The sequence below is a fragment of the Polyodon spathula genome, chromosome 7 (assembly GCF_017654505.1).
Source record: "Polyodon spathula isolate WHYD16114869_AA chromosome 7, ASM1765450v1, whole genome shotgun sequence".
NCBI classification, from domain to species: domain Eukaryota; kingdom Metazoa; phylum Chordata; class Actinopteri; order Acipenseriformes; family Polyodontidae; genus Polyodon; species Polyodon spathula.
The window spans coordinates 45,481,260-45,496,121 of NC_054540.1; the positions used below are offsets into that span (position 1 = coordinate 45,481,260).

The 14,862-nt window shown below is 43.0% G+C and overlaps 1 protein-coding gene across 1 annotated transcript in view; it reads left to right on the forward strand.

The window, feature by feature from the left end:
• Positions 1–14,862, forward strand: part of LOC121317858 (CD99 antigen-like protein 2) — a 37,192-nt gene that overhangs the window by 14,057 nt on the left and 8,273 nt on the right. The window contains exons 2-3 of the mRNA XM_041253955.1: positions 6,100–6,162; positions 10,729–10,776. Coding sequence (XP_041109889.1) covers positions 6,100–6,162; positions 10,729–10,776 — 111 coding nt within the window. The remainder of the gene's footprint in view (positions 1–6,099; positions 6,163–10,728; positions 10,777–14,862) is intronic.

Below are 14,862 nucleotides of genomic sequence, written 5' to 3' on the forward strand. Positions count from 1 at the left end.
CTATTGCCCCCTTATCGTGACATATAAACCAAACAGTACAAACAAAGACAAAACAAGTGTAACAAATCTTCTCAAAAACAAACATAAAACATAAATCCGAGTATGCCCGTACCTGTTGAGCAATACAAGTCCGTGTAACTAGTCCAATAAACTCTACTGGCACGTCATAACACTACACGATTTACTCATGACTTTTTTTAGGATTCCAGAGGTCCTCTTTCATACATAAAGTCCTAATAGTCAATACACTTTTAATTAAGCAGTCTTAACTAATTGTGTCCTCAATGTACATGAATTATCAAGTAGTCAAAAGTCCTCTTTCATACTTTACCCTTGATTCTCACTACATTCTAAAAACTGCATATAAAACAAAAAACCAGTAACTACTCACCAATGTACGTGGTTATATGTTCGATCTGAAGTCCTGATTCAAAGATTCTCCACACCGTCTGAGCTGAAAGTAGAAACAGTCTCCTTCTGTCTGCTTTGTCCTGGTCCTCTTCATGGGATACAGGCTTGCAAAAAAGGTTTCTCCGTAATCAAGTATCAACCCCCCGGTATTTGGAAAAAAAAAGTTTCAGGAAACAGTCCGCAGGTGGCTCGCCAATGAAGTAACTTACAAACAAATAGATGGTGAGTAAGTAGATTCAAGAAAATTCACAGAGTCCTTTTCTTCAATCAGTTGCCAGGTTTATTGAAATATGCAGGGAGTCTGGTCCCAGGTACAGGACAAACACAATACTCAACATTACAATGTTTGCATGACATTAAATACCCTTCTGTATAGATGGTCCACCTCCCCTTTCTCTGACACTTAACCAATGGTCAAGGTAATTTAATTTATTGTGTGAGTGTTAATGTGTGTGTGTCTGTGTGTGTAGTCTAGTGTGACAACCTCTGAACTCAGTGCATTCTTCACACTCCTGGAGACAAAAGGTCCATACATCTGCCTTTTGTTATCTCCTTGCAACCCCCGTTGATGCCAGTGGGATTATCTCTTTTGATCTCTCTGAAGTCTTTAGAGCCTGTTCCCTTCTAGTCCACAGCATTGTTATCTCGTTAGCTTGCAGTCATTGTTGGGCAAGAGTTTGTAGACGCATCATCTCTATCAATGGTTAGCAGTACATGCAATTTGAACCAAACAGTCTGCTATCTGCAATATTAGTCTCTTTTCAGAAAAGAACACCAGTATAGCTCTGCCAGTCCACATGCGTAGCAAACCCCTAATCAATTCTCGATCCATGTTTTGGCATCTAGTAAGTGGCTGCTAAGGCAAGGGGGTGGGGGGGTTAAGGGACATTTCCAGCAGTATCTGAATAGGTTATAAAGCATCATATCCTGTACTTGTAGCCACATAGGTACTAGAGATTCAGTTAGCCCCCGGGGTCCAGTACTGTTTCTCTGGGCTGCATCTCATTGATGCTTTTTAGGTGAGGCAGCTGTGTAGTGAAATTGAGCAGCAAACAAAAAAAGGGACAAAGAAGAGCTGTACCAAAATCCTCAAGTGTCTTGACAAATAAAAGGTAAAGAAGATTAATTTTACAGGAAGTGTCTGTAAGGCTGACATTTCCAACAGGGTCTTCAATCCTTCATTATGCAAAACACATCTGGGACACTGCATGTTTAAATATCCCATTTAGATGCAAATAGATTCCTTGGATTGGATTAAAGAGAATTTAGAATTTATCCAGTGTAGTGCTGCTAGGGGCAAGTATTCGAGTACTTGAATTAAAATCATTATTAATGCATTGTTGCAACTGATTCAGTTCACTGGAAGAATGTGCTGGTTACAACCAAGAAGCACTTGAAGGATGTGGTTCTAAACTTAAGGGACGTGGTTCTGAATGTCAGCCACCCCTCCTTGGTCTCCTCCTGGCTGTAGCAGACGGATGATTGACAGTGATGGATGACATGCCAGTACAATTTCAGTACCCTCTTCTCTTCCCTATATGCTACAAGTTATAATAACAATAGAGATTCGGATTTGAATTAATAGACCACCCGGTGTGAATTCAACATGTCTAATCCTTCGCCTCTGGACTTCTTGTGAAGGTTCTCCGTTCCAACTGTTAGATTCATATAATCAATCTCAGCCTTGAGTCCCAAGCTGGCAGATTGAAACACCTCCATATGTGAATGGCTATTTCGTCAACCCACGACCTAGCTGAGATTCCCTCACAGGGATCTTTGGATACCCCTGGGGATCAGTGGGTACCCCAAGGACAAAGCAGTAACCCATGTCAGGCTAACACAGGAACAAAAAGAATCTTGCTTTCTTGGGATTGCCAGAGTCTGAGATGTAGAAGATGTTATGGTAAAGCACCGTCACACAGCAGCAGGCAAGGCAACATTGCTTTAACACCTCCTCTCGGGAGGGTGCTAGGGGATTGTACTGCTATTGTTCCTGTGCAGCTGGCCGTGCTGAGCTGGGGCTCAGGTGCTGGCATCCCACTCAATTAGGCTAAGAGAATGAAAACAGAACCCCTCTGAGTAGAGGCTGGTGTGCTGGACACACCCTAATGACAGGAGCCCAGCAAGGAGGTCATTAAAATGAATGGAAATAGAGCTGAAGCGTTAGTCACTGGCATTGTGTGGCTTTTATTGTCTGTAGTGTCAGTCTTTTGTGTTGTGTGTGCTTATAAAGCGTTTCAAATAACTACTGTTGTTTTACAAATTTACAGTTGTTAAAAATGTCAGTTTTACACCATCCCAGTTCAACGAGTGGGGATTACATCGTGATAACTCAATTCTGTTTTTAGCCAATCCTTTTTTTCACTAAATTGTACATATGTGGGCATGTTTATTCTACTCCTGTTAAACCCCTTGTGCTATATGCATATTAAAACTGTCCTAGATAAACCCAAACTGATTTTATTAGTACAGCTGTCTTCATTATTGATGTATCGTTCCTTATAAAAGGCATCCTAAAACTTCTCACGCCCCCCAGATACTGCTCTACCTGACAGACGCCCATTTGACGTGAATTACAAAAAAAAATTATATATATAATTTATATATATATATAAATTATCAGCTTACTACAGTGAGTTTAAAAAAAGAGTACCCTTGGTTATGCTATTCCTGTTTATATATTATGTAATGATTGTGACTGAAGGTATGGGTTGTGGGTTTAGATTTATACATGTATGAATGTTAGTTATATTTGAGAATATGTTTGTATTGGAAGATTGCATATACATTATTTAATTTAATACAGATATTTGTGTAATTTCAGTATGAAATGCTGAAATTGAAGCTACTTCCTGTAAATGTTCTGAGAGATTCTTGCAGGCAGCTATTTTGTGGATGCAGTGTTTTAGAAAGCGGGGGTGGTAAGGAATAAAAACAACACAATAAAATCAAACTGCTTTAGAGTTACTGAGGGCAGGAACTAGAGCTGTGTTCCTAAATCAGTAACTATTAGAGCATATACTATATAGAGCAATTTCAAACCTCTTGCCTTACTAGTGAAGCACAGACAGCATTTTAAACAAATAAAACAGTATGAAGAAGCAGTCAAGCACCCAGTTCTACTCATAGACTTGGAAACGATTCAGTGTACTGTATCACCCATAACTAACGCCTTTTTATTAAAACAACAATATACAATGATGATTGGGGACCAGTTTTCCACAGTTTGGGGGATCCTGCTAAAACACAAAAAAAATAGTTTTAAATTTGACCTTTTTTTTTTTTTTAAATGAAATGTAATCAGGATAGCTGATCTGCATTTTTGTTGATAAGCCATTTGCACTTTAAAGAGATGTATCATTGCAATAGGGATTTTTCAAAGGTTCAGAATGATTTGATAATTTGAATCCGACTCGAATGGGGGTGGATTTCACTTTTAAAATTTCAGATATGCTATTTATTTTAATCAAACTTTCTCTTCCCTTATGAATATTGCAAGTATGAAGCAGAGCTCCTTTCTGTACCACACATGCACATTTACTTGGAATACCACGCGGAAGTCTTATTAAACCCACAGTAAATCCTGGACTGCCATGCAAAAGGGAGAATTAGTACCAACACTGTCCAAGATAAATCCAAGCTGATTTTACTGCTATAGCCACCAAATAAACATCTCTAGTGTTTATTTAAAGATCACTACAGTACATTATATATTAAAGGCAGTTCTACTTTGAACTGCAACTGTACCCTTGTGATGTTTTCTTATTTCAGTGACTCTGTGGTAGGGTATTGCTGTGGTCAAGGCAAAAGGAAATTAACAATTAATCAGACGAAAGCAGCACCACCCTTCCACAGTCTGCAGAAATAACTGATCTTTCAGTCCCGCTTAGAAAGACATTTCTCTGCAGTGAAAGTCTGCATATACAGCTGAGCTTATTGCTGGGACACCGGCCAACTGGGCAGCCAAGAAACTTTCTGGCTGATGAATGAAGCTGCCTCACAAGTGCAGACTATTCATCTCGCTGTCCCTATTCACTTCCCGTGTTACATATAATAGTCTCCATACAGTTTCCTGTGTGCAGCATGTAACATGTGGGCTCCTGTTACCTGTAACACAGGTAGGAACTAACTTGTAGTTTTGTGACAGAAAAAAAAAAACAATATATCTGGGAAATAAAGAAAAGTACCTTTTCATACCTAGAAACATTAACATTGTTTTGGAAAAATTAAAAGTTGACACAGTACAGTGCACTTTTCAAGGTTTTAAACAAGTAACTTCCAGACAGTACAAAGTCTATTTTAAGACTTAGAGTGCCTAGGTGGTTGGCTAGGTTTTATACCATTTAGCAGTTTTATTTTTCTTTCACAAAGCATGGTGTGAATTGCATTGTGGTATAAATGTGTCAATTACAATGAACTGAAAGGAGCGTTCTAACTGGGGATGATGCCGTGGCTAGTCCGGAGAACGCTACTAAACTAGTACGCAAGTTAATACCAATTGCAACTAACTGAGCAGCTCCCCAGCTGCGAATTAAAATGTGTCTCAATTGCAACAAACTCAAAGTAACTGGTTTTGCCCTCCTAGAACACAAACAAGTTAATCTGGCAATTTAGACTAAAGACTTGTGGTATCGCACTAACTGGAGCAAATATGCCAAATCCCAAAATGTATTGACAACCTTTATGAAACTGAACTATTTATAACCAACAAAATCAGTTTCCTCCTTATTGAACTTAATGTAGGCCTATTTTATATAAAATAATAATAAATAATTCCAGTGTGTCTACTCTCAGCATTTTCCACAGAGAGCCAGCATTAAATCTGCTTGCAAGGGTATTCCATGCAATGGTGCACAGCAGAATTGTTGTGAAATCCTTTCAGCCACCCTCCACAGTTTCATAAAATATTTTATACACTATGAAAAAACATTTTTGCTTCATTGTATAATTTTGCACACGAATATAATCCATCATTGCCTTCGTATGGATGTACTGAGAAATTAAGCTTTTATAGGGTATATTCTTGAAATATGTAATTAGCATTTCTTACAGCTTTTTAGTTTTTGGTCCAATAAATTAATGCATTTGTTTTGTGTGTGAATTAAATAATGGGGACTAATACAGGTTTTGTTTATCCTCTAACACAGCTTCATTAATGTTTTATGAAAGTTAGATTATACATGTGAATTTGATTTAAGAAAATTGGAAAATGTTAATCAATTCAGCCTCAGTATTTACTTTCGTGCGTAAATTCATTTCGGTATATCATTTTCCTAAGTTCAAAAAACATAAACAATATTAATTAGGATTGTTAGGTTTCTTAGAAGTTTTGGTCTTTTAACAAATACACAAACACTCTTAAAATTTAATTTGCCAGAACCAGTCACTCCAACTGAGTCGTCGTCATGCACCCTTAAGTTCTTGTTAGCACACTACAGTAATGAGCTTTAATGATTAATCATGAGCTCCTTGCTAAAGCCGGGGATCAGCTAGTCCCCAACTTTGTTCCTCATCTTTTTTCGTTGCAATTGGTACTAAATTAGTACACAGCTAGGGATAATCCTGAGATACTGTATTAGCTAGTCCGCAAAGTGCTACGCAGCTCCATACATAATCTACAAGTTTGTTGCAATTGACCCATAGTGTCCTAATGGAGTGCTGTTCTAACGGAGTCGTCTTTTTCTTTAGGGTTAGCCTTTGATGGTGATTTTAACCTTGAAGATGCCCTCGTTGATACACCTACAAAACCACGTATGTATACAGATCCTGTCTCTCTTTATATGAAGTTACCGATAGAAAACTTTTATTCCCTTTCAAGAGGAATGACAACCATTACTGAACTGGGAGCCTCCCTGACCCGCCAATCACTGAGCACATAAAAAAGCTGCCCTATCAGGGACCTGCTGTGAGGGAGAAGACCCTCCTGCTGAAGAGGGACGTCCTCACAGTTGTATATCACCATTTTCTCTCTCACTTCACTGAGACAACACACAGATCGCTTTGTGTTCTCCTTGTGCTGGAATTTGGCTCTTTTACATGGCGAAAACACTCAGGATCGAGTCTCTAGCCTGCAAAACTGATCGCTATGGTAATATTCTACATTTTTACGAGTGTATTGATATTGCTAGTTGCCTTTGTTTCCTCAGGTAGATTCTACTGAATAGAGCTGGTTTCGACCCCTCTACAGAGGTTGGCGCTAAGCTTTTTGTCTCTTTCTTAGCTCGTTGTAGAACTTGCTGTGCTTGATCGCTTGAGCTATTGTGGCAGCTGCTGTCGGGTGACCCCGCTGTCACGCGGCGCCGTTCCCGACACCGAATGAATCGGCTCCAGCTACCTCCAGCTCGGGCCTACGTGCCCTTCTCAGCCTAGGCGCTGACTCAGACGCCGAGTGACTCTCAGCGCTTACCATACTCTTCCTCGGCGCCAATACCAACGCCGATTGTCGCGTCTCCACCTCGGCACTGACGCCGACTGCTCAGCACCGACGCCAGCGCTGCCATGTCAGTGTGCTCTGCAGGGTCCTCCTCTGGGTTTCGCTAGTGCGACCAGTGTGCAGCGAAGCTCCCAAGGGAGGATGGGCACACTTTCTGTGTCAGGTGTTTGGGACTGGATCATGCCGCCAAGGCGCTGACAGAAGAGTCGGACTGCTCCCCTTGTCGACGGTTCACTAATAGAGCCAGGCGCAGAAGTGCAGCACTCTCCCCATGGGATTCCCATTTCTCGGGAAAGGGAAGGGTACGGTCTGTTGTAGCCCAGGGCCCTTCTCGAAGGACCTCCGGAACCCTGCCTACTACAGTGGTGAGGGAGCGCCCCCATACCCCTGATTCACCCTGGTCCTACCCCACCACCAGTACAGAGACGTAAACGCCCCTCCATGGAATTGCGTTGGACACCGCCTAGGCGGCACCATTCGAGAAGGCATTCACCGGGCAGTAGACACTCACCGAGGAGGTACCGTTCTCCTTCTCCTCGTCGCTGCAGACGATATCCCTCTCCGTCTCCAGAGAAACACCCGAGATCTGCGGAGAGGCGTTTTGAAGAGCAGGCTCAGGCTGTGAAAGCCCAGCAGACTATGCTTGAGACCTTGCTGTAGGCTCAGGGTAGACTGCCCCCTGCTACCGGGCAGCCCCAGCTCCCCCACTCCCGCTCTCTGTCTCCGGCTCCACCTAGACCCCCAAACCCTGGCGAGCTCTCCTTTACTGCCTCAAGGTCAGACTTGTCTGACCCCGCCACTTCATGCGCACAACAGACAGGTCATAGATCATGTGACAAAGTTAGGACTCTCCATACATCAACCGAAGACCAACTTCATACCGTCTCAGTCCACAGTGTCCCTGGGGATAAAATTGAACTCTGTGAGCATGCTTGCCTCACTGTTGGAAGACAGGATTTGGTCATTGGAAGTCACGCTCTCCCAATTCAGGGAGGATGTGCTTCCACAGGTCAGAAAGTTTCAAAGGTTTTGGGGCTGATGGCAGCCACCTTGAGAATCCTTCCCCTAGGGCTGGTGAGAATGCGCCTGCTTCAAGCCTGGGTGAATATGCTCAAGGTGCACCCGGTCCGCGATCGATACCGGCTGGTGCGAGTGTCCAGACAATGCTGGAAGACATTGGAGTGGTGGCTCCGCCCTGGCAATCTGCACCTCGGATCTCCCCTTGGCTCCCATCACAGAAGGGAAGTTGTTACTATGGACGCCTCCGACCTTGGCAGCAAGCGCATATAAATGCCCAAGAACAGCAAGCAGTAGCACCAGCAGTTAGCACTCAAACACGTGCTGGTCCAGACAGACAACACGACAGTGGTTGTCCACATAAACCACCAAGGCGGCCTGCGCTTCACCTGGATGCACAGAAATTTGCATTCCATCAGGGCGGTCCACCTCCCCAGTGTGGACAACAGAGCAGCAGACCTCCTGTCCAGGGGAGCTCCAGACAGCTTGGAATGGAGACTGCACCCTCAGGTTGTGAAACAAGTTTGGGAGAGGTTTCGTACAGTACAGATCGACCTCTTTGCCACAACCAAGTCTAATTGCCCCCTATAGTTCTCTGTGAAGAGAGAAGGGGGTCCCCTGAGAGTAGACGCGCTAGCTCACCCCTGGCCACTGGGGCTCTTGTATGTGTTCCCTCTGCTACTGCTACTGCCCCTGATACTAGAGAGGATCAGGATGGAGAAAGCCCAGGTTTTGCTGGTCACACCCAGATAGCCAAGGCACCCCATGTTTGCTCTCCTTTCCAACATGTTGTGGGGCCACCATGGCTGCTTCCGCTCCGCAAGGACCTCCTGAGCCAAGCGGAGGGATTATTGTGGCACCCAAATCCAGCCCAGCTCCAGCTCTGGGTTTGGCCATCTAACTGAGCCGTTTATCCAGACGAGGACTGCCAGACGCAGTGGTAGAGACACTGCAGTCTGCTAGGGCGCCTATCACCAGAGCCCAGTATTCGTGTAAATGGAAGGTTTTCCAAAACGGGTGCATTGCTGGGGGTCACAACCCTGTGACTTGCCCGCTGAGACAATTCTAACCTTCTTACAACACCTGTTTGATGCAGGAAAATCTGCGTCTACTCTGAAGGTCTACTTGGCAGCAATATTGGTGTGCCACGATAAAATTGACTCTCTGTCCACTGGGGCACACTTCCTGGCAGTGCAATTTCTTAAAGGGGCCCGGAGGATCCGTCCTCTGACGAAAAGCATGGTCCCTAAGTGGGATCTGGGACTGGTGCTGGGGGTACTTACAGGTTCCCCATCTGAACCCATGGCCTCAGCAGAGCTGCACCCTGTTTCCTTCAAAGTGGCGTTTTTATTAGCCATTACGTCTGCCAGAAGAGTAAGTGAGCTTCATGCGCTGTCCATCGATGACACATGTATGGCTTTCACTGGTAATGACTCAGCGGGTAACATTAAGAACTAACCCAGCCTTTTTGCCAAAGGTGGTCTCTTCATTCCATATTAACCAACCAGTGGTTTTGGAAGCTGTCAGATCTCCTCTGCAGAAGTCAGAGGAGGATCGCAGACAGCACATGCTTTGCTCTGCTCTGTTACCTGGATAGGACAGCGTCTTGGCGACAGTCCAACCAGCTGTTTGTCTGCTATGGGTCCTGCTCTGGAGGTCAGGCCCTATCGAAGCAACGTCTAGCGCACTGGATGTCGGATGCCATACGCTTGGCGTATGAACAGACAGACTACCCCATGCCAGGGGACATTATGGCCTATTCCACCAGGGGCCAGCGACTTTGTGGGCTGTCTTTCATGGAGCCTCCTTGGATGAGCTTTGCAATGCTGCTACATGGACAGGTAGTCAGACATTTGCACTTTTTTTGTTGCCTTGATATTGCAAACCGAGCGAGGCTCTCTCTGGACTCTAAGGTGTTGTAGGCGGCTTGCCCTTAGGCGTCATGAGGGCTCTGAGGCTATCGCCGTGGGGCTGTACTGTCAGTAATCTGGAGCCATGACAGCTTTGGTACAGCTTCCCATTCGGTAATGGTTGTCATTCCACTTGAAAGGGAACATTAGGTTATTACCATAACTCTGGTTCCCTGAAAAGAATGGCAACCATTACCCTTCGAGATCATGTCCCCAGCTGACCTTCGATTTCGAAATGGCGATATGCTACTCTGAGGACGTCCCTCTTTAGCAGAAGGTGGGAGGGACTTCCCCCTCACAGCAAGGCCCTGATAGGGCAGGTTTTTTATATGTGCTTAGTGATTGACAGGTCAGAGAGTCTCTTCCCATTTGGTAATGGTTGTCATTCTTTTCAGGGAACCAGGATTAATAACCTAACATTGTTGTTGTTGTTGTGTGCACGGGGGAAGGCAGCAGCAGGGTTGGTAGGTGACGTAATCACATACAAAGACATAAGCCCAATATCCAGGATCATTTCTTTTGTACAATGGTATTGGCACTGTGGTTCAGTGCGAGAGGACCCGGGTTCATGCCCGCCCTCCATCTGTGTGTGGATTCCCTTGCCCTGTGTGATGCCCCTGCTTGCGGGAACCGAGAGCACTACATTATTATTATTATTATTATTATTATTATTATTATTATTATTATTATTATTATTATTACAATCAAAAACTGCTGGAAGTGCATCCGGGACTAAAATAACCATTGTTTGTATTTGTTCTCTAAAATAACCATAGTTTTCTCTTGGATACAGAAGCACCAACAGAATACATGTCAGGGTTCAGTTTACAGAACACATTTAATCAACATGTTTTACATACAAGTGTGTACTAGATATGTACTGTTTATGATTTGGCATGCGTATACAATAAATGAATTGCAATAAAAAGATGTAATGCTTATGTGTTTTGTTCACAGCTGCTCCAAAACCTAAACCAGCCGGGGGCCCTTCAGCTGGATCTTCAGGTATGCCTGTCCACGGCGAACTGTGTGTATGTGTGTGTGTGTGTGTGTGTGTGTTGCCCTGTTTACACAAGCAGTTTTGAGGTGGCTTCAGTCTTTTCTTTGTGGTGTAAACGCAGCTGTCCTGAAAGGGTCCTGCTCCAGAGGGGGCTCTGCGACGGCTTTGTTCTGTTTTTTTTTTTGCTGTACTGTGAACGCAGTGGTCCCTGAGACGGCTCATGTTTGACACGTACACTTGTGAGAAACTCCCCGTTTGACGCGGACAACAGCAAACATATTTACAAATGTAACCTGTTATCAGATTTTGATACGAATCGATATGAGGAAATGTTCAGTTTTGTGGGAACCTCTATCTAGAATGAAACAAATCATTACAGTAAGGTTGGTAATAAGTTTTTCTTCACGGGGTGAATGCAGTCCTTTGTTTAAAAGTAACATGCTTTTAGACCTGTGCATAGTGCTTGTTTAATTATATGCATCACTACACTAACAGTTATACAATTTGAAAAATAAAGCTGCAAGCTTGTGGGAGTGTAGCCAGTTTAACTGTATAGGCTTTATTTTTCAAAGTTTATCATTGTAAGTGCTGCGATGTGAATATATGTATGAGTACTAGACTGTATTCACCCCTAGCAGTGCTTTATTTTTTAAATTGTATCATTGATAGTACCGTGATGCGTTGTTAGTATGTGGTGAATAAACTCCAGTTCTGGGGGAAGAACATACACAATTGAACATTGCAGCTATTAATCAAAGGGATTTTGCTTTTGTTGAAAAGCAAAAATAAGTATTATTCATGTGTAAGAAAATAAATGGGAGTTACTGTTTATATTTTATATATAGTGAGAGTTGTCAGACTGATGTGTAAATATCCGTTTCTCGTTTCTTTAAATGTCCACACACTTTTGAAGAGACTTTAAGTGGAAATTCCAATAATCAGGTGTTATTTACATACTGAAGGAATCTGACAAGCAGCCAATACTGATATATAGGTTTTTGGAGAGGGAATGTCTTCACACGAGGGATGGTCGATATGACGTCATCTGGCACACACAGCAGTTCGGGGTTATGCACGCACATACAGGGCCAAAACCAGACTAGGTCTGTGCTCAAGTGTAAACTTGTGGCTCAGATAAGGATCTTTTGATCGACCCTAAACCAGCTCAGGTCCAAATTGTAAGTGTAGATGCACTGTGTGTGTATGTGTATGTGCGTGTGTCAGTTTGTCAGTGTAAGTGCTAACCAAGGTTTTAAAATATATATTATTTTGCTCATTGTTAGCACTAGCAACATTATGGTTGGTCCCCCTTCTGTTAAAAGAATGTGCAGATATTTCAAATACTGTGCAGATTGAAATGTGCAGCTGTTTTCAACCCTGATCCTCAAGCATTCCAAAAGAGCTAGCTGATTCAGTAATATAAAATAAGCTGTGTGTATTTTAATGAGATATACACAGTGGCTTGATTTTAATATCACTGCTCTCATTTCATTGTATTTTTAATAAGTCATTGCATAGGGTAATATAGAGATAAAGGATGGATGGCAGTCATAACTGGGAGGTAGTGACTGAGCCAGCACACTGTGTGTCTGCTGAGTCTAAAGAGGCAGGCTCCATTGCCGGAGCAGACAGTATAGTGACCACTCTACTCTGTCATTACTAAGCACATTACAAGAAAAACCTGTTCTATAGTAGCTGATAGTACAAGAGCAGTTCTCTTGCATTATAAAGGCTGTGCTGACTACTAGTCTATTACAGCGAGAATCAGATAAGAGGAGAGAGGCTGAATTCAGTACAGCTACCCTTGAATTGGCAGGCCAGCATGGAGATGAGATCCCAGATATTATTTGCAGAGCACTGTTATTAATCACTACAGACGGTTTCCTGTGCTTTAGACATCAAAGCTCATTGATTGAAAACACAGTGTAACAATTTTTTTATATTTTTTTTGGTTCCTGGGTAGTAAGTGTTATTTCTAATTGCTTATGCCTCAAAAGTATAGAAAATGGCTGTTATTCCCCACAAACTTTGCTTTTGTGACCAGGACAGTGATTTTTTTAAATTTACCTATTTTCCAGAACATTCCAGATAGATTCAGTGCTGAGTAAACTTGGAGTAACTTCTAGAACTTTCCAGTAATATAAATAGTAGTATAAATACAGGGGCCTTAAGCCCACCAGTTCAGTTTAGTTCCAGCTGCCTAAGTGGATACATATCTGCATATTTCTGAGATGGCATCAAGAGGCTGCAATGGTGGCATTCCTGATGGGTCTCCAAGGCGGTTTTACCAAGTTTCCCTGCTATCTTTGCCTTTGGGACAGCAGGGACACCAAGGCACACTACCACAGGCGGGACTGGCCACAGCGGACCGAGTTCTCTGTGGGGAGGAACAACGTCAAGTGGGAGCCACTGGTGGACCCCCAGAAGGTGCTGATGCCACCACTGCAAATCAAATTGGGCCTTATGAAACAATTTGTCAGAGCTCTAGATAAGGAGTCGGCAGCCTTCAAGTACCTTCAAGACTTCTTCCCGAAGCTGTCTGAGGCAAAGGTCAAAGCCGGCGTCTTCGTCAGACCACAGATAAAGAAGATCCTGGAGTGCAATGAATTCCCCAAGAAGCTCACTAGTAAGGAGAAAGTGGCTTGGAACAGCTTTGTCGCAGTGGTTCGGGGCTTCCTGGGCAATCAAAAGGCAGAAAACTATGTGGAGCTGGTTGAGACTCTGGTGAAGAACTACGGCACAATGGGCTGTAGGATGTCCCTCAAAGTCCATATCCTTGATACTCATCTTGATAAATTCAAGAAGAACATGGGAGCGAACTCGGAGGAGCAAGGCGAGCGCTTCCACCAGGATACACTGGACTTTGAACGCCGCTACCAAGGACAGTATAACGAGAACATGATGGGAGACTACATTTGGGGGCTGATTCGTGAAAGTGATTTACAGTATAATCGTAAATCTCGAAAAACTACTCACTTCTAAATCTTTTGTAGTCATTTTTGTATTACTTTAGTATAAATATATGTTAATTTGGATTCATATGTTGTTTTTTTCTGACTTTATGTGAACAAAAAGACACAAATTCCCCCATTTTCTCATTGGAAATAGGTAAATTTCAAAATATCACTGTCCTGGTCACAAAAGCAAAGTTTGTGGGGAATAATAGCCATTTTCTCTACTTTTGAGGCATAAGCAATTAGGAAATAACACTTACTACCCAGGAACAAAAATTGTGTTACATAGTGAAATGCATTCAGACACTTGAACCACTTCAATTCAATGCTTGCAATCATCCTGTATGGTTCTCCCTTTGTGTAAATTAACCTGGCTTTGAGCTTGTCTGGATTATCCTAACTTGTCGTACTGAACAGCCTTTCTCATTCTAGTCAAATCATATGTCCATGTAATCATTCAATTGAACATATGTAGGCAAAGAGCAGGTGGGGCCGAGTTGAAAGGTTACATTGTCACTTGATTTGGAATGGAACGAGAAAGGTAAAGACAGAAAAAAAGAAGATATCCCATAAAGTAGTAAGGGAAATAAAAAAACAAAGCAATTCAAATGACCAGAGTAAATAACTTTAACAAAAACAGACCCACGTTTATTATTATACCCATACTGACTGGAAAACTGTGGCTTCAAGCAGTGACCTTGCCTAAAGCTGCGGGCCGATAGAAAGCAGGCCACAGCACAGCACTTCAGGTTGCTTTGTGCAAAACCGCAGGCTAATTGAATCAGACGCACGTTCTAATCAAACATTACATTCCCAGCAAAACAATGTCTGTTTCTAGGACTGTCTTAAGTGTGAAGGATATGTCTGTTTTTGCTGTAGATTTTATGGGGTTAATTTCTTGCCATCTTTTCTTGCCAGGACCCCCTTGGAAAACAACATTTATAGGTCAAGAGTTCTGTCCTGGTTAAATAAATGCATTTGGCAGACAGAGGTGGCGTTTTAGTCTCGCAGATCTGAACAGTTCTGTGCAGCTGGCTGTTTGTTACAGCCAGCTGTGTGACATCACACGCAGCTCAGCAAGCTGACTGCACAGATCTTTTGCAGCTGAACGCGCAGCTTTTAAAAGCAGATTCAAGA